The sequence below is a fragment of the Adelges cooleyi genome, unplaced genomic scaffold (genome assembly GCF_023614345.1).
Source record: "Adelges cooleyi isolate 19-005CV unplaced genomic scaffold, UGA_ACOO_1.1 ACOO_flye_CR_arks_rails_tigmint_CR_PRNA_21, whole genome shotgun sequence".
Taxonomy (NCBI): Eukaryota; Metazoa; Arthropoda; class Insecta; order Hemiptera; family Adelgidae; genus Adelges; species Adelges cooleyi.
Genome location: NW_026095871.1, coordinates 10,362,537 through 10,386,724, shown reverse-complemented (window position 1 = coordinate 10,386,724; position 24,188 = coordinate 10,362,537). Strand labels below are relative to the sequence as shown.

General features: G+C 32.9%; 2 protein-coding genes across 2 annotated transcripts in view; one reads left to right on the top strand and one right to left on the bottom strand.

The window, feature by feature from the left end:
* Window positions 1–24,188, top strand: part of LOC126834279 (LHFPL tetraspan subfamily member 1 protein-like) — a 137,526-nt gene that overhangs the window by 38,908 nt on the left and 74,430 nt on the right. The window lies entirely within an intron of this gene.
* On the bottom strand, window positions 8,779–13,005 carry LOC126834278 (uncharacterized). The gene is made up of 11 exons (XM_050566083.1): window positions 12,898–13,005; window positions 12,617–12,746; window positions 12,015–12,112; window positions 11,490–11,634; window positions 11,002–11,093; window positions 10,622–10,764; window positions 10,352–10,424; window positions 10,047–10,197; window positions 9,512–9,597; window positions 9,299–9,440; window positions 8,779–9,027 (listed from the first exon to the last, which is right to left on the bottom strand). Exons 1-11 carry the CDS (start codon window positions 12,967–12,969, stop codon window positions 8,954–8,956), a joined length of 1,206 nt encoding a protein of 401 aa, XP_050422040.1. The 5' UTR covers window positions 12,970–13,005; the 3' UTR covers window positions 8,779–8,953.

Below are 24,188 nucleotides of genomic sequence, written 5' to 3'. Positions count from 1 at the left end.
AATAAATCGATAATTTTTAAGCAAATTTCAGGTAACAAACTTGAAATCTAAATCTAAAAAAATAGCCAAAGAAGATTTCTTCTATGTAAATTATATTATGTCTCGTTTCTTCTCTAACAATTATTATAAGCATGCATTATTGTATTTATCCCTTGTGACTAATATTGAAACATAATCTTTTTGTTTTTGTTTTTTATGAACAACATTATGAGCTTTTGACAATGGGTTGCACAATATGTTCGCGTCCCACATAGTGGTGTGTTCCATAAACCGATTAATTATGTTATGATATTTTGTTTTAACGGTATATAGATTTAATCAACACAAACTCAACTACTGGCGTTAAACAATTAATGTTATAGCGTTATCTACGACTAACGTGTAAACGAGTAAAACGACACAGGTGGACCGGACGCCGGTTGTAAAACAATAATAACATTAAGTAATATTATATTATTACCGTTGGCGCACAGCCGGTAATCGAACAAAGTGGAAACATGTTAATTTTTCACACTTGCACACAACTGATGGTCAACTATATTATTATTATTATTATTATGGTATTTCGTTTACACGCCATTGTCGTGCACTTTCATAAAGAAAATAGTTTTATTCGATTGTATAATATTTTCTTTCTCAATAAAACGACATTCGAACGTGACGCAAAAAATTAATCTCGCTCCATCGGCTCGTTTGTTGTGTTCAAAGTGTTTCCTTATAAAAAAATTATCACCGTCTTGGTTCGAGGAACGATAAATAAATAACAAAAAAAAAAAAAAAATGATAACAAAAGCTAAATCACAAAATCAACTCTAGGGGGGGCTACACTGGCACACAGCTGCTGAACGTGGCAGATTGGACGGTAAACCTACGACCGACCGACCATAACCGCCTCCAGACGGATCTATCGATCGCGTAGATGATTTTCATCGATCCAAAGCACGTACGGTGCATTAGTACACCTTAATTTCTTTTCTATTGTCGAGTAAGAATATAGTGAATTCGTTTCTGACAATGTAACTAAAAAAACAAAAACAATTTCCAAACGTTTTATTCTTTTTTTCCCCTTCATATTAACATTTGAACTTTGAGAATTTTTTGTTCGTTAGCATTCCTTTTAACTAATAGGTGTGCCGTTTTAATCGCCGTCATTATCTATTTATTTCTTAGGCTGGGACAACGGTCATCTCACAATATGTAGAATGTTTATCGTATACAGGCCACATGGGTATCAGAATTTTACGTTATATGTTACCGTTTAGGTTTCAAAAGTTATTTTATAGTATAAACAAGTATGGAGTATACGTACTGTCCGTTGGGGTAATATATTGTAATATAATATATTGTATATTGGCTGTTGAACATAGAAAATACTGTTCAATATTTCACATTTCTCGGTCGGTTCTCGCTCAAAAACCGTACATAATACACGAGACAAATATTATCTTTGCTGTAATTTCATTTCGTTTACTAATTAGTTTAACGTTATGATGAGCCATTACGAGGCATGGGGTTGACAAAGTAATTTGTGGTTACATGAAAATACATTTATTTTCTCCCCGTTAATCATGTTAACCGTTTGGGTTTGCCTGACCGAAACGTGAATTGCATTATGTTTGCGAATGGTTTTCCAATAAATTGAAACATTAATGCAATTAACATGAAACGTTACTATAAAGGAAAATGTATTCGGTTTTTTTTTAACCGCAACTATTTTTGTTATAAATACCAACTACTATTCTGTTATGGTCTATATAGGCCTTGGACTAAAGGTTTAGTATTATTATAACGCCATTGCTTAAAAAAAAAATTGATAAACCATTGGACGAAAAAATATCTTTAAATATACCCTATAGGAAAATAATCACAACTGTGTTTTTGTTGAACAACTTATTTTTCTTTTATTTCAAATTTTTTTCGGCGTTCGGTCGCTATATTATATAGTTAATACCAAAAAAAAAAAAAAAATGATCATTTTGTAAAATGTACCGTTCAGACGTTCGCGGTTCAACGGATTCGGTTACAATAACAATAATAAAACGAAAACGGCAAGCAGTTGAGTATGAGAAACGGGCCTCGTTCTCGGAATTATTAAGAAAACGCCGGCGATTGGAATAAGCAATTTATTAGCCCGGCGGCTCGTGGTGACTTAATTAGAGAATAACGTTACCGTAGCTCGGGTATACATTATACTCTAAGTCCAAACGCCTATGGGGTGTATTATATACACCGTTCGTCGAATGCATAAAAAAATTAAAAGCCGGCGGTACAGTGTGGTGGCGAGGGAGGTCACGGGTCTTGAGGAATTATTATATAATAATATTATTTAATATTATTTTTATTATAATTTTATTATAATATAATAAAATCACGCGGTAGTAAGTACAAGGTATTATCGATAAGAGCATTGCAACGATTTGCTTAAACGGATACCATTAGGGTTGGTCTGTCCTAATTGTTCTGTGCCGTTGTTACCGCAACGGGCAACAATCAACAACATGTGATGGAAATATGTCGATTGACTCTCACGTGGCAATCTAGAAATTTACTACCGGCAAATGGCCGAAAATCTGTAAAACTAAACCGAAAAAGTTTCCATCCCTTCTTTAGGGTGGAAAGGGTTTACGGTATGCATATATATATTTTTTGGTTTGTCAACGTTTACCGGTAGTGCTTTATCTCGACCGACAAAATCATTCTGGTCGTGCTTTTGCTTTGGACAGGCAAACGCATTCGGGCAATCGATACTGTGGTCGTTTGGCCAAGCGTGTAAATATAGAATCGAAGGGGTGGGGGTGGCGCATTTTTAGAAAGTTGCGAGCTAGTGTTGTATTTTTTCGTAGAAGGTATTAGCAAGCGACGCGACGGCTACCACGCGGGTGTTCCCTCTGGTCAGCCGGCGTTCCGGTTAGGCAATTTCGGTACACACACGCGTTGAATATTATCTCCAACAAAATGATCCGTCCGAATTTGGCCATGTAAAAATTGTATTTAAGAAGAAGATTTCACACACACCCTTTTGTTAAAGATTAAAGTATAGACGATTTTTCTTAAAATCATAATTTAAATTCCGACTACAGTGTATTGTTTTTATCGGTTAATATTTCTTTTTTTTTCGTCAGACTATCACAGTCAAAAATTCAATTTTTATCCATCAAATCCAATAAGTGTCTTATGGTCGTTGTAAAACCACCAAATGTTCGCAGAAAACACAGGAGATTTTCTACAACTCAATCATAGTTGTCTATTTATCAAATAATTGCCACGTTCAAACATAGATGATAATATTTTTCTAAGAAAATCTGATGAATTGATTACTATTACAGTACTCATTCGCGCTAACCATTAAAGTTGGATAGTGTCCTCTTTTTATTTTTTTTAAAAACCCCAAAAGGTAAACGGCCCGATTTTCTTGTATTGTAATATGTACCACCGACATAACACAATAATAACAATATTATTATTATTATATTTTCGAATATTTATTACTGTACGGAGACACGAACTACCGCTTTGTGATAATATATAGCCAAGCGAAAATCCAATTTGGCCGTTTACCAAAATACATTCCAGTATAAATTTTGGAATGTTGATATAATGACACACACACAACAAAACACAACACGTCTTGTCCAGTCGGCAACACCAGCTATGTAGAATGAAAATGTCAAATGAACACAGACGAAAACAAAAACCCACACAAACCGAATTAATGTGCACCCATTGATAACCGTTGGTTGTATTTGTTATTGTTTTAGAAGTACAATAATATTGTTTACATCGGTTGTCCCAAAAACGATAGCCAAACATTTTTTTTTATTAATACACAATATCGTTCACGGCCAAGAGTACAACCACGACAATACCCAATAATATGATTATTATAAAAACATTATTACATCAATATTTGGTCAACTTCAAAATTGGTTATCAAAATAAAAATATCTCCGTAGTGACGTTGTAGCCGTGTTTATCTATCTGTACAGCTGACTTGAAAAACAGAAAAATCATCTTGAACATAAATTTCAATGCATCCGTTAACAGGGAGATTATAATATAATACTATTGTGTTTTATTTCACACAGTATTTGCCGTCGTGGCCGTTGCAATAGAAATTTCATTCATGAGTTAAATTATGTGTTTTGATTAAACCGGCGGGGATTAGCTTGTTTAAAGAATTCAGTCCACGCGTGTAATACCTATATGGAAGTGTAAAAAAAAGAAAAATATTACATAATATAACACACCGTGTTACGAGCGCTTAAGGTTTTTTTTTTTTTACATAATTACCGTTAAAATAACTAATGGCTTAAATAAATTCAAATGAAATTACACGGTCTTATCCTTTTGTCTAGATACCTTTTTGTACGAGCATACATTATATATGTATGGTTTACCTGGAAATTTGCATAAGTTTATGTAAAACGGAAGTTCCACATTTTAATATCTTTCGTTTGTTTTTGCAGGTATGAACTCATTTGACGTTATATAAAATAACACAAACGCGAGAAACGGATGCGTGGTAAGACATTTTAACATAATTAATTTAACTACAAACAGGTACAGGTTTGTTACAACAACTAAAGCGCAAGTAGTCTACGTTTTAAGCAACTTCATAATAATTATGTATATTTCGTTAGAACTAGGTCGAATCTTACATATTTTGTTTACATTCGTCCCACTAGAGACTTATTACTAGATCCCACTTTAAAGACTAATATAGTGTGTTGCCTAACCTAACCTAACCTATCATCTATTAGCGTCTAAGCTTCTATACGGTCTCGGGTAAGATACAACCGCCATAATACTGTTATAATAACTTGATACGACCCAACTATGTTTTGGTTTAACCACAAAACTACTAGGTCTAACCACAATACTTTGACTTTCTCGATGAAACTTAATGGACTTTTTTGGTGACTTTCTTCATCTCGTCTAACTTTTTCGGGATTGGTATGCGTTAATTGCCTTTTAACAGACCCCGTAAGTCTATGGTGATAGATTTTTTCATACGTTTATTCTATGCAAACGGTTAGCGACATTCAATGGGAACGGGTCGGCGGCGGTTTTATGGATAAAACAGACCGTACATCGGACGCGCTTTATTATTATCATTATTGCCATTGTACAACCGTTACTTTGCGGGCTGGACAACGATATTTATGGTCGTGTGAGAGAGACAAAGAGAGGCGAGAGGGGTGGCAAACCAAACACAGTAAGGGTACGGGCCCACGCACGGTGGTATAGTGTTTTTGCCGGTAATTTTCCAATCAACCACCATTAATCCGAACACAAACAACACTATTTGCCTTCAACAAGGCACGCACACAGTTCACCCTCGGTCGTTGCATGTTATAATATATATATAATGTTTATGTGGACCGATTAAAATGTATAATAATATTACAAACGACATATTATGTTGCCATGTTGACCGAGCAGCCCGCAAACAATTTACGGGTTTTTGACAAACACCAATAAAAAATATTCTCTCGTCCCAGTTATATTATTATTATAATTATGTACATAGTATAGTATCGTTTGAACTCCACTAGGCATTTGTGTGTGAGTTTTGGCAATTAGCACTGGTGCCATAATGAAACATGTCATGTGTGGAAACTCACGGTATGTTTAACGTCGTTAGTAACAACACAATAATGTCTTTTTAAACGCTCGGAGCGTAGTGTGGTTTTATTAGATTTTTTCAAATTTAATTCATGCAAGTACACCTTTTGGACGATAATACAACAATAGTATGGCGTTTGTTACACGACCGGGCACGGTATTTAAAAAAAAAAAAACATTGCGCTTGAATCTAAACACTGGCAACTGTACTCGCCGCCGCCTGAGCCTGAAGGGTTAAACGCATACGTTGTTGTGTATATACACATAATATACATATTCAACCTATTTAAACGAACGGTGAAGTACTCCTACCCGAAATAAACCTTCCATCGCTGTTGGCTTAAAGTTAAATTCGGTTTAGCGCGTTAAATAGGTACGCATACAATAATTGGAACCACGTTTAATTGCAGTTTGTTGTACACTGGAACCAATATTTTTCGTTCAGCAAATAACGACAGTATGCAAAACTCATGTGGGCATACATTTGATCGTCTAATAAACTTACTCCAAGTATGGCAGTATAGTAATACTTGAGCATTATCCGCAGGCGATAAAATCGGATCTCGTCGAGTCACATTTATCACATTAATAATAATATACTAATAGGTACAACGAACAAGTCGAAATTAAAACAACCGCACACGCTTGTCGCCTTTATCGTTAGATAAATGTCTTCAAACGAGTCTAGTTTCTTTTTTTCGCATATTTCCCACACTGGAAATATATTCTGTCTTTTGTTCTATTCAAAACATTTCCTTACTCGTTTTCAACAATATTGTGAACTGTAGTTTTCCACTGATAAATGTCCCCCTCACCCCCCCCCCCCCAAAAAAAAAAAAGAACAACTGTCTGGTATTAAACAATAACAATAACGGCGATTCGTGACGTTTTGTTTGTTATCGGGCTTTTTAATTATGTTTTTATAAGTCTCCGCGCAAACTTCAATAATTTATTTCGGAAAATGTTTTTGAAACACTGTTGTCCCGTTAATGAACAGCGTTTTTTTTTTTTCAATTTAAAACGATTCCGGCGTGTGTACCCGCTCTTCTGCCGTCAGTTTTGTTTGAACGATGATAAAACGAATTTGGGTGGGAAAAAAAATTACTTTAGAAGTTTTTCGTCTACGGCGAAGGTTCAAAGTCGTTAATTACAAAACAATAAAAAAATAAATCCTTTCTTAACTACGTTTAATAATTTCCCTTCGGCTCCTCCAGGGTTTAAAAGTTTTCCGTAGCAATTATCCCTTGGTTTTTGCGAACTCTGTGTGACAGTTACATGTATATGTATATACAAAAAAAAAGTTTCTGGCTTTTTAATTGTCCCCTCGGCGCGGCGACCGAAGTAAATACAAAACGTAAAACACTGTCAAAATTTACTGTCATTTCATTAAATCGAGTTTTACTGGGTTTTTTTTTTAATGCGTGCTAGTGTAATCTAATTGGCCAACAGTATTATGTACCGTATGAATTCGATTTGAAATGATAAATAATTAGTCTCACCTTTATTTACTTTTTACTTTGTGATTAATGTCGAATGGAGTTTCGTTTTGCGCGTTAACGCTAGCAAACATTACAATATATTTTGTAATAGTGCCTGTAATAAGTATATGCAATTCTGCGTCCATAGACATTCTAAATTAATAACCGTCGTGGCTTTTATAAGAATGTCCGAATGCCAATGATTGGAGTGAGACAGTGAATGTACCGTTTGTAGCTGTAGAGCATAGATGAACGATTTATTTACCAGTTTCTTAAAACTTTTCCTATTTATATTGTCGACCGTATAATTTATTTTGCATCCACAAAATGATCTCTTTTAGCTGATTACTTAGTTGGCTTTGTTTAAATCGACGCTTTGACGTAGCTTGCGATCGTCTCTCGAGTGTTTGTGCATAGTTAACCCTGTTCGTTAAACCTACATATAAAGATAAGAAAGCTTAATTTTGTCATTAAACATAAAAAATATTGCTGGTCTAAATCAAACAGATACCGTTGATTTAAGATCTGTACAATGACTCATTTAAAAAACTTCAACATTTTGAAAATAGTAAAACCGTTATCAACTTAAAAATATTTCCTATACATTTTTAATACTGACATAATTTTCTGAAAACATAAACTACTTAAAATAACATTCAACTAAAATTAATAATTTACAAACCTCAAATAATTTTACAGAAATAATAACATTTATTTAGTTGATGCATTTATTTTCAAGGTTAAGTTGAGCTGAAGCGTCTATATACAGACACAAATATCCATACGGTAATTATTGGTAAACTCTTACAAGTAGATATTTATCTATGTGTCCCTGAAGTATTGGAATAATTCCACATGTCTTCGCTTGTTTTCCAAGAAAATTTCATGTCTGTGAATATTAACATTGTTCTGACAGAATTTCGACATTTTACTTATGAAATTCTTAAGAACTACACGCAATGGTTAAACACCCGACATTTTATTTCCTGAATATATTATAATAGTTCCGTTAAAATTTAAATGTAACCCATAATAATATGCACGGAGTATGTGCGTATGGTGTAAGCTGTTATAGTGTGTAATTTAATAATACATCTTAATGAAACAGAGTTTATATTATAGTCGCTATAATATTGAAAAGCACGTGTTATAATCAAAGATTTACTTGGGCCGCGTGCTTACACGTCTTAGCATACTAATTAGACTATTATTTTAATTTTCAATGATGCAAATTTCGAGTTGAATTTCCATAATAGCCGTGAGTTCATTTGCATTCGAAGACATAACTTAATTCAATAGGACCTAAAAGTTTGATGTCGATTTAGGTTGAAAGTAACATCAGAGACAACTTTCCAAGGAGTTGTAAAATGTACAGAGAACGACGAATCCAAGCATAGGTCCAACTATTATTGTTTATTATTTCTATGCCGAGACTTAGGTATTCAAAACCAAAAGTGTTTTAACACAAGCACTTAAAAAAGTTAAAAACTATTAGAATTAAATAAAATTAAGTTTTAACTGAAAATATAACAACAATTTTATCATTGATTAGAAGTATGAGGGTCTAGAAATTACTAGACAATAAATACTAGAATAGGTATTACAAAAAAAAAAAAAAATACAACACATTACTTCAATATAATATTTATATTTAATTCAATGTTATTGTCTAATATTGTGGGACTATTACTATAATTTTTGTTTTATATTATAACGGCGAATAAATAAACCTTTTTTTATGAGTGAACCAGTAATTTTGATTAACGTTTTAGTGTTTTTCTTAAAAATAGACTGTATCAATACACTGTTACCGGATACAGTTATCGGCAACCGTCTGAATCGAATTTCCATCACTGCGGAAAAGGAATATCGTTAAAGTTTATGGCTCTTTTAAAGTCAAGGAAACTTAAACGGTGTTGTCCACCTGTAAATTACAAAAAAAAACATGTAATATATAAATTACTAAAACTAATATAAAATTAGGTATTAAGTAAAATTATATATATTTTTTTTAATTGGCCAAATGCCAAAAATTTTGGCCATTTCAACCGTTTTAAGTATTTTCACTATACTTTAAACAATAATTAATACGGTTATTATACTAAACGTAGTTGTAAAAAATCATATTACCGATCAAGATACACTCAAGGTAATTTACGAATTGATTTAATGAGGTTATTAAAAATCATATTTACCATGCCGAGTCCCGTGTTTTTCCATAAGACGTTTGAGTGTAAATTTAGAAATTTCTGATTCATAATAGTCAATCATGTCGTCGAGCACAGCATAATTTCTATTCTCTTCTGGGATTATTTTTTTAAATACAGTATACATCGCCTAAACAGGATTTAACAATCTTTTACAAAACTAAAATACAACAATTTTCAACAGTAACAGTTATTATATACCGTAATTTTATCATAGAACAGTTCTGGAAGAAAGCCCCTGTTCATGGCCTTACTAAAGTTATAAAAATCTAATCGGATTTCTCCATCTGAAAATGACCATTATAGCATAAATGTAATTTATAAATTAAAATACATAACATAAACTATTTTACAGAAATACTTGTATGACAAATTTACTACCAAACAAAGGGCAGTTTTACACAAAAGAGATTTTAATGTGATTTATCAGTACATTATAGTACAGTTTTGTAAAGAAATGTATGGTACATGTAAAACATAGTAATAGTTCATGGGATGATATGGTACAGGTACGAGGCATAAATAAACTAAATACACTATATTTATGGTGCAATTAAAATACATATTATTGATCAGTTAGGTTGGGTTGCATAGGTTAAGTTAGATTATAACAATAAATCTAGGTATTTTAATAGGAACAAAATACTGTAAAACACTACATTTCTTAGATAACACTATGTGAACACCTTAGGTAATTTTATGATTATTCGGTGTAGTTATTCAAAATCATATTTACCATAATCTACCACAAAATTACTTATAATATATGACAGGTTGAGTTTGGATGCAGGAACTCTTGTTTTATAATATTCATTTAGTTCTTCGGGGGTAATAATTTCTCTCTTCTCATCTTTTGGGATTATTTTCTTAAATTCATCATTCATTAACTAAACATTCGTATTCATTAGTTTACAACAGTGACTATCATTTTTAAGGAATAGAAATTTTAACTATAAAATATTACCAATAAATAATTCAATACTATCCCAATCAAATAATGTTGTGTAATATCATAAAAAAACATAATAATTGTGACATTACCTTTAAGCTAAATCTTGGTATGCAACCTGCAGATGCAGCATTTTTAAAACCATCAATTGTCATTCTGTAATAGCTAAATATATTTTTTTTTTGTAGCATAATACATAATAAAATTTAAGAACATATATATTTGTTATAACTATAGTAATGCATCTAAGGATTTGGTATACATAATTCACAACTTTTTTTTAAATAAGATTATTTTCCTTATGAGTTTACTGATGTTATTTTTTAGAGTAATCAAGTGCTAAAAATTGGCATTATAGTTACCTGTTAGATACATAACCGTAAGATTCCATTACGTTCAAAAGTTTACAGTTTTGGGCTTCATCGAAATAACAACACATGTCAGTATCGGTAATATAGTCTTGGACGTCATCAGCCTTTATCCTGTTAAATAGCTGTTCTATTTCCTAAAAAAGTAATTTAATATAATAATACTCAAGTCTTGTGTTTAAACTATAAAACGTTCAAAAGCAGGTCATATTAACGCCAGTAAAATAAATAATGAATTGATTTAATTTATAATTCATATTTAAAAAATGTCTTGGCAAAAAATTTTCCCCACAAATTAAGTGTGCATAAAAATGTTTGAAACATTCAAAATAAACTTAACAAAACAGTGACAAGTGAACACTAAAAATTCATACCGCATTAATTGCAGCCTCGTCACGCAACGGTTTTGGGAGATCACCAAAGTCAACGGCTTTTCTAAATTCTGGGAATTCTAATTTTTGTATCCCTAAAAATCATGAACATAACATAAATATTTTGTATAAATTACTATAAATAATATAACAATAAACAAAAAAAATGTAATTGCCTTACAACAAAACCCAAGCTGCAAAGTGTAAAATGTGTCATGAAAACATACACAATACGTGTGAGGTATTGATTAATTACTATTCAAAGTACATAAAATTAACAACACCATATTATTATGGTGCAAATACAACGGGTTATAAAGAATCGATTAAGGTTAAGTTGGTATAGTTTAGATAAGGGTAGATATGAAACCTAATAAAATAAAAACACAATACTGTAATACTGTAATACTACAATCTTAGCAAAAGTGATTTGTACACCCAAGATGATTTTATGTGTACAAAATATAAATATTAAAGGTCATGTTATTTACCTTGCGATTGTCCGTATGTTTGCATAATTTGTATGAGTTTAGTTTCAGAAATTATAGATTCATAATATTTAATTAGTTCTTCTTCAATAATATATTCTCTGCCCTTGTCGTTTTGGATTATTTCCTTAAATACCGTTAATATCGCCTAGACATTTTATTCAATAGTTAAATAAAAGTGATATGAAACAAATTTTAACAGTCACATTAATTACTAAGCACAAAACGTTAAGATGAATTCTAGCTCTGGTTTATCGACCATGTGAGTATTAAGCACCTAAGTGATTTTTCAATTGACATTTCTAAATAACTATTAGTAACTTTTGGGTAACACCATCTCTAACCTCTTTTTGTGATTATTTCTTTTAATACAGTATTAATCGCTTAGACATAAGTTTTAATACTTATAATTCATTTTAAATTATTTTTAAACAATATTGTTATAATTTATGAATCCGTAATATCCTACGCTTCTAAATTATAAAGCTAATGAAATAAGGCTAAAACATAATAGTTTTATAACATTACTGTTTTAGAACATATGTGTATGCATCCATCAGACGCAGCCATCTTAAATTCAATGAAAGTCATCTTGTGTTCAACATTAAGTAGATACCGCCACACATCTAACACAAAAAAGCCACATCATAGTCGGGAGGGACCATTTGGGAGTTAGTAGATCACGGGTCTTCAGAAATGCTTAGCACTAAATCTGTATAATCATTTTTAAATAAAGCTTCGATATGAATTTCTAGATATTATAAATCATACACAATACAAAGAAAGTTAATTATTGTAATAAAACCATTGCATAATTATTATATAAAGTTTAATTAAATTAGATGTTTGTAAAATAAATAACTGGATGAAATATATCTTGGTGTATTTAATTTGAAGAGGTGTACTTTATACATTTTCTTATTAATAAAATACCTTTCAAGTACGATTTCTCATCTATAAATTTCGTTCACGAAGCAATTGCTTTAGTGGTTTAAAAACTATCGTGGGTCCAGACGCAAAAATACAAAATTAAAGCACACCATTGTATAATATACAATATCTTCTCAAATTCACTTAATCGAAATAAACGGGTATATAAATATAATTTTAAAAAAATTAATCAAAATTACTTTTGTAGCCGTAAGTTTCTACTACGTTTAAGAGTTCACTTGAGTCTTCATCTTTATAATGCCTACTGAGGAGATCATAATTAATAAAGTTACTGTCGCCTCTTATCGTGTCCCATATCATTTCTATTTCCTAAAAGTATTATCGACTTATTGAAATTATTAACGTTTAAATTACTAAATAATCATGTATAATATTAACTAATAGAAAAAAATGTCTAAACTTTAATAATAATAATTTATAAATATGCATAATTTAATTTGGTTTAAAAAAATATAATTACCCTTTCATCGATGGAATTTACAGCTAAAACATAAAATGTTACAAATAATAAAATAATGTATTTTATATACATTTGTATAGCAAAACTTTTTGTTATAATAAATATGAAAATTATTATAGTCTTTTAACCACGTGCAATTGTACTTTATAAATTATTTTTATATTCAATATCCATTGTTTAGTATATTCGTGTTTTACGAAGTTTAGGGACACACACAAGTGTTTTTTATAACATATTTTTTTTTTCGAAGATTTAATATTTAGTTTTTTTTTCATTAAAGCAAAGCAAAAAAATAATATACAACGACATGTGTTTTTTTGTTTACGCAAAAAAACAATGACTAAAAAATACTAACGTGTTCAATTTTTTCCTACTGGGAGCTGATTATGAACTATACATTGTATTATAATTTAAAAAAAACAATAACATGACAAATTGAGTCTAGCGGTCAGGGCGATAGACCTAAAACGTTCTGTAGGTTGAAGACTATAGGTCTTATATCTCTAAGAAATTTAGAGTATTTCTCGTCATCTTGTGTCGTCGATTTTTGTTGATACCTCTAATAGCTATATTTATAAAAATATACGATACTGTTTCTACATAGTCTGAATAAAATGAATGTATAGTGTACATGATCGGTTGTATTTGCTTTAGTCATAAGTTTTATTGTAAGATAATTTCCTTGGTGAACAATGCCTGCATTTATAATTTAATAAAAATTTATTGAAATTTAATAGAGTACCTGATGAGGTATGTAATCATCTATAAGATTATATACAGGTAGATCGGATTTCATACATATGCGGTATAATAATTCGAACTTTTATATATATATTTAATGACGTAAATTGATATTTTGAAAAAATGTCCTTTACAGTATTTCTTGATAATTAGGGATTATAACGCTCTCTCAAAGGAGTGGATGGGTGAGACATATTTTTGATTCATAATATGTTTCTTCTCGCACAAGACGAAATTGTTTTTTATTTTTTTACTGCTAAAGCATGGGCACGATTTTATTTTTTCATTTAATTGTTGTTGTACTTGTGTAACGCCGGCACACCTCACCACCAATTGCGTCATATTATTATTATTATTTGAAATCTGCCATGGTGTGCTATGTGTATTATTTTATGTACGTGTACACACCGGCAGAAACAAGTACAACTTGTGGGCGGTCTGGCGGTTTTGCAATGCAAATACGACCGTCGGGTGTTGACACGATTTCCTTTTGTTTGTAAAAATATCGTACCACAACCACTTACCCTCTCCACACCCCCTACGAAATTAGCCGACCCGAGAGTCTAGAGGGAGGGCGGATACAGCTGTCTTAAGAAAGAGAGAGTGAATTTCGCATTGTGTGCGTTCCATTTAGATGTTTATCTATAATAATATGGTATTACACTCAGTGCGACAGTGCAAACCGACCCTAACGCTTTTAATTTCCTTTTAATTCGAAAACAATATAACTTTCCGACATTGTCGGATACACAGCAATTGCCTATACGTAGAATTTCAAAAAAAAAAAAAAAGAAACGAACAGTCAAAATATTTTGACAGTCAATTAATTAATTTGCCGACACAGATAAAGTCGTTCTTGAACGGCAAACGACATTTTCGAGTTGACGTATTTTTATTAAACGCTGCCAGGACAAGTACAAATTACCATAATATTTACAGTCTTTTTCCATTGAAATATTATGTTGAAATTACTTCTAATGAAAACGAAATGGCTATCTGACAAATTCAGCATATTGGGAGAATTTTGTCAGGCTAAACCTTTTTTTTTTGTTTCCAACTGTTTCATGTCAGGGTTTTAACTCAATACAGAAGTAGTTGTACTCTGTATTTTGACTTATCTCAGGCCATAGTATTTGTTTAAATTAATTAAATTCTCTGAAAAAGCCGTTATATATATATATATATATATATATATATATAATATGCGATCACCTAAAGTATAGAAATTCTGAAAAGCGCGAATTACTTATAAGTGAGAATTGTGAAAATCGAATCGCTGAACGCGCACAACATAACCATAATCATAGTGTAGGATACGGCAATTCCGGTTATTTGCCCAAGTACAAATACAGCCAAGTAAAAACCGTAAAGGGCTTAAATGCATTTCAGTAAGTATTTACACAAAAGGGTTGTAAAGTCCGCAATACACAAAATGCATTAGCCACGTACAACGGTGGAACAATTATTTTAAGTGCAAAACCTTGTAATTAGAGGGCGTTTTTATTTTAAATATATGCAATAATCGAAATGGAAAATATTACAATACACGCCGCCCACGTACCTATACATGGTTGTACTAAGCGGTATACATAATTATTAATACCTGGAACTGTAATAACGCTATACTGTTTAAACTTATGACGCATGATCGATGTTATGGTATCTCCCCAAGTTTCAAAGTCGTCTAACATTGTTCCTATATAATATTATGTGTACTTATTTTGCTGCTGTTTGCTTACACCGAAGTTTCGCTAAGGAACCCGCGCAAATATTCAAAAGTTTTCTCGAGTAATGATCCTATTAAGACTTTTTATTAGCTTTTCATCTAGTCACAAAGCGGTTTAACTGATGAGTTGACGAATTAAACAAACTAAAGAAAATATTGACGTTGTCCATAAACGTGTGTGTGTTTGGTATAACTTGTGATGTATAATGAACAATATATACTAAAACACACACAAACAACTGCGATAAAGTATTAACTTTTTAATCAATCCAACATTTATGTACACACAGCAATAACAATCTGAAACTTTTTTATCGGAAGAATTACTGGCGACAGTAAAAATTGTAAAAACTCGCAGTCGATAAAAACAAAACGATAACATATTGATGGAGGTTTTTTTTTTTATAAGGTTTCATTAGTCAATCAAACATATTATTATTTTTCTCCGAATGAAAACTATATGAAAGTTCCAAATTGATAATTATTGCCCAAAGTAACCGTCGACGGCGGTTATGACAACGTAGTGCAAGGATTTATGGTCACAGGATTCGTCGTTGTAAGTTTTGTGTTTCGTTTTCTTTTTGAGTGTGTGTGTGATAATATAAACACTTATGTACTCTGTCGTGTCGGATATTTGCCGGGGAACGAGACGCGTTTTACGTTTCCGATTAAAGGCCATAAAAACAATACCGGCGAACTGTGACTCGGGCTGTTTGCACTTCAGATAAATTGCCGGAGACAAGCCGAGAGTTCTGGTCGTTTACCGAAGTTTTTTTTTTCGCAGAACTACATTATATCCAAATACCGAAAAACCAAAGTTTTCAACATTTTACAGCATCAATCGTTTTATTACCTCTCACACCCCCCCCCTCCCCCCGTCCTCCCTCCGCCCCTACATAAACCGTCACTAAAAACATTTAGTTTTATTTCGCATCTTTATCGCTCGAGGGCGTCGGCTCCATAAACACTATTCAAACGAGACACTTCCCGTGAGTATGCCGAAAACTTTTTGAACCCGACGTCGCACTCTGCCTTTGAACGTCCCCCCACCGACCCAAAAAAAAAAAAAACAAGTAGGTACTCGGTTTACGAAACGACATATTATTTTGATCTTTGCAAAAGAAGTAACACTCGGTATATAGTGTTCACAACGACTCAAATATAGTGTTTTGATCATGGTATATATATAGGTATAGTACTCTTGACCGGGCTAGTGTAAGATAAACGCGGTCTATGGAGTACCTTGCTTGAGATCTTCGCCAAACAATTGACGGGACGCAATGGCGTTCGGCCAAGGGGCCAAATGGATTTATGATTAACGACCGCCGGCTAAGCTACCATCGCCGGCGATCAGTTTTTACCATATTTAGTGCCAATTTTACTTACACATACATTACCGTCATCATGGTATAAATGATTAAATATAATATAATATATTATGTCAAAATCACTATTAATGTGCTCTGGTCGGCTGAATTATTGTTTTCGTCCGCGTACCGCTTAATATAATATATTAAGGCTACACACTATTAAATATAGACAAATTTTGTTTAGTCATCGCATATTATTCTGTTAAGCACACCCAGATGTTTTAAATTAAAAATTTATCTTTTTAATTGGAGATTTTATAAACATTTGTATAAAGCAAAATATGCACTATGCGATATTACTGCTGAGTGAGCTTTATAAGATATTAATTAGGAACACGGTTTGCATGCATATATTTTACATGTATTCGCTTTATACATCCCATTATCATCATATCTGTAGTATACTTCTTGATCGCCACAGAGAAATAACCTCTTTTCGTTTTTCCTTCTTGATTCCATATAATATGATGTTTCCTCCTTTATTTTATGATTTTATTTGCTCAACGATATCTACTTTCCTTGCTTCTTTCAAACTTGTGGGTAAACAATCACAGTCTATAATAATAGATTATCTATTATCACTTGTCGTGCTCTTAGACGGTTGCTACAAACTAATCTGAACCCAACATTCCAGATGCTATCCAAACTATAGTTTTCACACAATCACTTAAAAGCTATAATTTTAGGTACTTTTATTTTTCTTTCGTCTCTTTTCATAAAAACACATCATTTTATCCAACACGGTTTCATACATTTTTATTATCATACACACTTTTTGCTCAAACTGCTTTCAAATCTCATGTTTATACCCTTTATTTAATACTCACTGCACATCTTGTATTTTACAGTCTGATAATATTTACTCTCTCTCTCTTTAAGTCTAAAAACCTAAGTTTAAATATTTAGCTTAAACTCGAGCATTATCAACGTTTTTTTTTCTTTGATGTGTCGCTTCTTTTGTATATTCATCCATTAAAACTATATAATCTATAAAAGTTAAGTATTTAAGTGCTCTCTTTGCTTGTACTTAGAAAAGAGCACTTTGACAAACTCTCTCAATTAGCAAGCACAAACTTAGTATTGACGCTTGATGAACTTTTACCCTGATCAATAAGTTCTTTGGAGTTTGGACGTGTTTAAACCTTTTATGCTGCTTCATACGTATCCTCTATTTTCAAACTTAATGGTCTTGTGTCAGAATACTTGATGATTCCCATCACTAATAGCGATGGGAATATCCGGGTAAAATTATTATTTTAAATAAAGATATTGTAAACCATTATACGTTTTGTATCAATAGTTTTATTCATTTAACTGACTGCAAAAAAAAAACAAATTCCGAGTTGAATATAATCGAGTAACCTGATTTCAGTACCATCGCCCTAGTTACCAATACCTTTTTTATGAACTTAATTATATTGTTTTGTATGAACGTCACAGCTATGTTTCTTTACAAAATATAAATGTATTCCTGTTGATTTTCCCGACATAACCCATCTATTTGCATTAGAGCAGACAATACTATTTAATTGTATTTTCGAAGACGCATTTTTCATTTTTTTTTTTATATAAACTATTAATGTTGTTTAAGCGTTCATTAGACTACTACAGTGTGATTATACAGTGGGCGAGTAAAAATGTATTATATTTAATTTTTCTTTTTTATGTTGCTAGGTCTGGGATATTTTCCGGTTGTTGGATAAACAAGCCTTTTTGTTGTATGGCACATTTCACCAACACTCACATAGACGTTGTATAATATACCCTAACAATATATTATATACCTACGTGTTATCCGGACATGGTCTAAACACAATGCATATTATTATTATTATTATATAGTTACACTTATCTAAAATTCGACAGTTACTTTCTGTTTGGGTGAAGGTTGAGATATGCCCAATTTGAACGGTTTGGATCAGCCCCAATATATTTTTTAATTTGCTTGAAGAAACCACAAAACAGAGTCGCCGTTTGTGTAGAGACTGAGAGAGTTAACTCCAAACTAAACTATAGGTCGGTTAAGGCCAACGCCTAGCAGGAGATATGATAAACACGGTTTGCGGTTAAAAACACATTTCCGGCCGGAGGACCCGTCGTGCGATGACTTGCGCCTTCCAATTGCCGGTTTTCGCGAATGTGCACATATTATATAATATATTATGTACATATATATAGATGATGCACCGTGTGTGTGTGTATATAATACGGCAGAGCCAAAGACTTGGGCCAAAAACCGCACGTATATCGGATTGAACGTATCGGAGCATATGAGTTATGACCGGAAGGAAGTCCGCCGGGACAGGCGATGCGAGGTGCATCCCGTCGTCGTTAACAGCCGTGTTAATCAACGTCCGGTGTGTATATGTATGTGTGTGTACTTACATCAATCACACCCGCTACCGGTTTAATGACGTACACCTAGCCCTCGGGGCCTCAGGTTTTTGGGTTTTGCCCGGCTGCCGCGAATATAATACACACTCAGTCGGCCGCGGCCGCGTATTAATTGAATACATTACACCGGCTATGTTTACTTACTTGGCTGTCCCGAGTCTTAAAACGGCTAACCCTCGTCCTTTTCTCCGGCGATCCCTTGTACACCCCGCGCGCTACACATATAAGTCACCGCAGCCCGACGCGACCGCCAATCGCTCGTGTCCCAAACCGTCTCGGTTTAGCCCGGCGCGACGGAGATACGACATAAAAGAGTAAATAAATATTATTTAAAACCTACCCCCCCCCCCAGCCGTCCGTCTGCCGTGTCAAAAGATGCGACGGATAAAATAACGGCGAACTCGGTCCCGGCTGCTGCTGCAAAGAGATGTCTGTTCAAGACTACTATTTACCGGGCAAGCGTGATGAAAGCGTGAAAAACGCGACGACAAAAGCTCAGATTAGTACAATAAAATAATCGGTTTCCGAAACAAACAAAAAGTTTTTGGTAAAAAAAAACTGACACAAAAATCTTTGTGGATCTGCATTGTATAAAAACCGTCTGGCCATAACGTTACAGTTATTATAGGCATATTATATTATTCGCAATAGGTCTTTCAATCCACGGGATTCAATATTTTACCCGCAATGTGACTATCCAAAGGCTTGATTTGACTTGACCAGAATTCTTCCACGTAATATTAAAATGCACGCGCAACTGCATAGCCAACGTTATGTGTAGCTCTTGTAGCCGAGTAAAATGTTGCGATGTAAACAGGCAGTGTTGCTTTTAATAATAGCTTATATTTAAATTTTAATCTTGACGAAGTTACAGCACACCGGACATGGTTTAAAAAGGGTATAGGGATTATCGTTGAGCCGATTTTTTAACTGAAAAATTTAATTTAAAAAATGTTATACCGTCGTCGTTGAGTAATTAAGTTTTTAAAAATCCGACACTCGTTCTTAGAACAACGTCGGACTTGCTAATAAAAAAGTGAAAAATAGAATTTCGCCTGCAACAATATATAACGAGAGACGATGATCAGAAATGTGGCGTATTTTTAGGGGAAGGGGGAATATGGGAAATAGAGCCCTCTGCTTGGTCTTTTTAGAATAGTTGGAAAACAGATATACTTAAAAGTAATATTATATTGTGAAATCCGCAAAACTTAACTACAAAAAAAAAGATCAATGGAAGGGATCTATCCCCCTCCCCATAAATACGCCACAAGGTCAGAAATGTGGCTGTAATAGTGCAATATATATAGTTACTACACAAAGTGTTGACAAATCAACAGCAACATTCATCATGATACCTATTCGAGTTGTGAAATCGTTTCGGTTGATATAAAGTATGGCGTTTTTTAGTTTGCGAGTGCGGTTGTTGTATATTGTATGTATATAAAAAAAAACCAGCCGGATTTAGTAGATAAGAGGCGATAAGTATTATAATTTCCAGTATTTTGCGGCTACCTCGTTTATACGATGCATAAATTAACTAAATATTTTTATTATCAAGTCGAGTACCGTTTATGTTTTTCAATCCAAAGCAACTGCGCAACAATATCAAGATAAACCGCTGTATTGCGTTTTGGCCGATGAACGCCAACCGAATGCACCACACAACAGCCTGAGACTTTCGATGGATATTGGAATGGAAAATAATATTGTATGCGGTATAAAATGTAAAGTGAAGGGAGAGAGCGGGGAGAAATAGGGAAGAGAAGTGATAAAGAAAAATAACGTATATAATATATTAAAAAAAAAAAAAAAAAACAACCACCCGGAGAATGAGAAAAAAACCCTGGTGGGTGTATACGGGAACACGTGTGAATAATGTGCCCGGCAAAAGGGTCGGTCGCCCCGTGTAAGGCACGCGAAAGCCGAGGACAATACTCGGGGGCCGATACAACAATGGGGATCCTTTGATTTAACGATGCGGTGTAAGTACACAATGCGTTGCCGGGTTTTATTTAGACGACGGCGATAATTATTATTACGGTTGTACATACAACGTATAAACACACTACAGCAATGTAGACCTGACCCGGACGAAACCGTTGGGCTGGCTATTGAGTTGGGATCGTTTAAAAACTCAAAATTTCGATTAAAAAAAAACTTTTTTCGGAGGGCATGTCTGGGGTCGGTTGCTGATATCTGTTGAGATTCTCGACGAGTTTAGAAGGCCATAAACCGTCCCTATAATAGCCTTGTCCTCCTCTGCAATCGCGCCAATGAACCTAACCTAAAAAATGTGACTACGGCGCCAAATTTGACAAATAGAGGGGCAATATTGTAGATAGAACGAGGGAAGGGACATGGACAATGAGCGCCAGCCGTGTACCAGACATGTTCTACCGTGGGTCGGAAAAATAGCTATATAGAGTTTTGTTTTTTTCTTTTAGATGACACTTTAGTTTATGTTACAATATTAGACAATACTCAAATGTTCAATTTTTTTCCAGGGCTCTATCAACTTTTAAAACATAAACGATGTAACGTATATATTTAATTAACTTTTTAAATTTAGTGAAATTTGCAAATCATACTTAATTTAAAAAGTTAATTAAATATAATATTATGTACGTGAACATTTCAAATTTATAAGTTTTTAAGAGCTTTAAAATAATATAAAAATTAAAATATTGTCAAACTAAAGTGTCTCCAAAAACGATAACGGTTATCGTGTCATATTGTAAATACTTAAATAGAAAATCATCGTCTTATCGTTGTAACGAATCGCCGTGTACATCAAAAACACACGTGGTCCTGTCGACCAACCTAAATCGTAAGACTTGATACGGCTTGTACTTGTTTTCTAAGTACAAATTTTTAATTAATTTAATATTGGTAAAATCAACGGCGGCCCGCACGTGTCGGTGATATCATAACTATAACCGCCGTCCTTGTCTCCGGCCCGCCATCGTTTTTTTATACAAAGGATATGTGATCCGATATTTGTTTGCCATATTATTATTATTATAGATAACAACCCGGTATGGAAACTTTTGCGCCCAGCTTGTACACGCCGCTCGGTCGTAAATTTTCCGCCGAAAATAAAATATAATAATAATCCGGCGATGTTTAATCTGATTGCCGAAAAGTTAAAACGTCGCCGGAAACTTTTAAACTTGTGCGCGCAAGCCAAGCACACCGTAACGACTATTTTGCATACGTTAAACACACACATATAAGCACATACGCGTACTATTTCAGTCGACGTCGACTATAATAATAATAATAATAATAATATACTTTTCCATTATAGCCAGAGTGCCACGGGCTATACTTGGATGTGTTATAACAGCATTATAAGTCGTCCGGACTTATTCATCCGGACCAACTTTGGCGGCACACCGGTAACGACAAATTCGTATAATATTATCGAACACACATCCGCTATGTTATTATGTATATAAAGCGTGATTTCTCGAAAGCACGACCGAAAACTTTCAATATTACAATTGTATACATTCGGTTTATATTGGCAAATCCATTCGATTAAAAGCCGGTGTACACACAGATCCTATCCAGTTGAGAGGATCTCTCTCTTTTTTTTTTATGTATTACAGTTAATGTATTTTTGTTTTGCTAAAATATTAATCTTTCATATTGGGTGTACACCTAGCTTCGTTTCCGGCGTTTTCATTGTGTCGATGGCAAGTTAATGTACCACACGTTTTTAACAAGCAAAACTATACCAAGAACCACGACTCAAGTCCTTGCCATCAAGTTTACCATGTTTAAATACATCTCAGAACAGTAATGGTGGGTTATTCTCTAATACTGCAAGTTGTACCCTACGATTTCCATTCCGTTACACATTCGTAAAAGTAGTCTGAAAAGATTATGTAGAACACCAACGTTGAATGTAGTTCGGTGGAAACTTATTGCCCTTGTACGGCATTCATACACACGGCTGCTGTGATTTTCTTTATTTTATATATTTATATAATGCAATCTAATTTTATTCTGCATCTACAAACGAATGGAACGACTACAAAGAAAATACCTCGTAGAGAAATTCTCAGAAAACGTGTAAACTATTTTTAGTATTTTTTTTTTTTTAGTATAATTTAACCTAAAAGCATTTTCGTCCAATATAACAGCGTTCGTGCACTTAAAAATAAAAATAATAAAACTAGTGTGTTTCTTTTTCTTACAATTATTTTCTTAAATTACTTCAAAAGTGACTCCTGCGAATAATTCAATACTTTAATGGGATTAACCCAAGAGTATGTTTGGTTTTATAAAAAATACCATAGATTATTTGTTCAATATATGCATAAGTAGCTGATAGGTACGTTAAAGACTGAAGCAAGCAACACAACCAAGTTCCGTGTATCGCTAAATTTAAAATGTAAAATAATTATTTACAATTGACACACTTGCATTTTCATGATTGAATATCATAAAAAATATAATGTATCTGCCAAATTTAAGCAAACACTGAAACGCTGATGAAATAAATTATTCATGATATAACGCAAACATTTAGATTTTATGTCTGTTTGAGATGTAATTTTTTCTTTTTGATTAAAATCATAACACTAATAAAGAATCATTTTTTTTTTATTTATTCAACCTGATAATTGAAAAAAGTAAATAGATATTACCAACCAAACATTAACAATACAAATAATTGTTTGGTTATATCAAATCTCGATATGTCTTTATGATGTTATTGTATTGGGACTTCTAATTGCGTGTGCTTACATATTATTAAACAGATCACTAACTAAATGAACTAACTACTGAATTTATTTTACAATATGACACATGTCTTAAGCTTACATTTTTTTTTTAAATTAAAGCTTCACCTAACGTATTCATATATACTGATATTGGTTATAATATATATATTTTTTGATTTTGCATAGTATCATAGTCTACAATGTCTACAATTTTTTATAGTTATTATTATTATTATTATTAGTTATGCCTTTGTTTACGGATATACTCTTAACTATCCACAAAGGAATTTCAAAGTTTGTTTACTTTTCACAAGCGAAGTAACT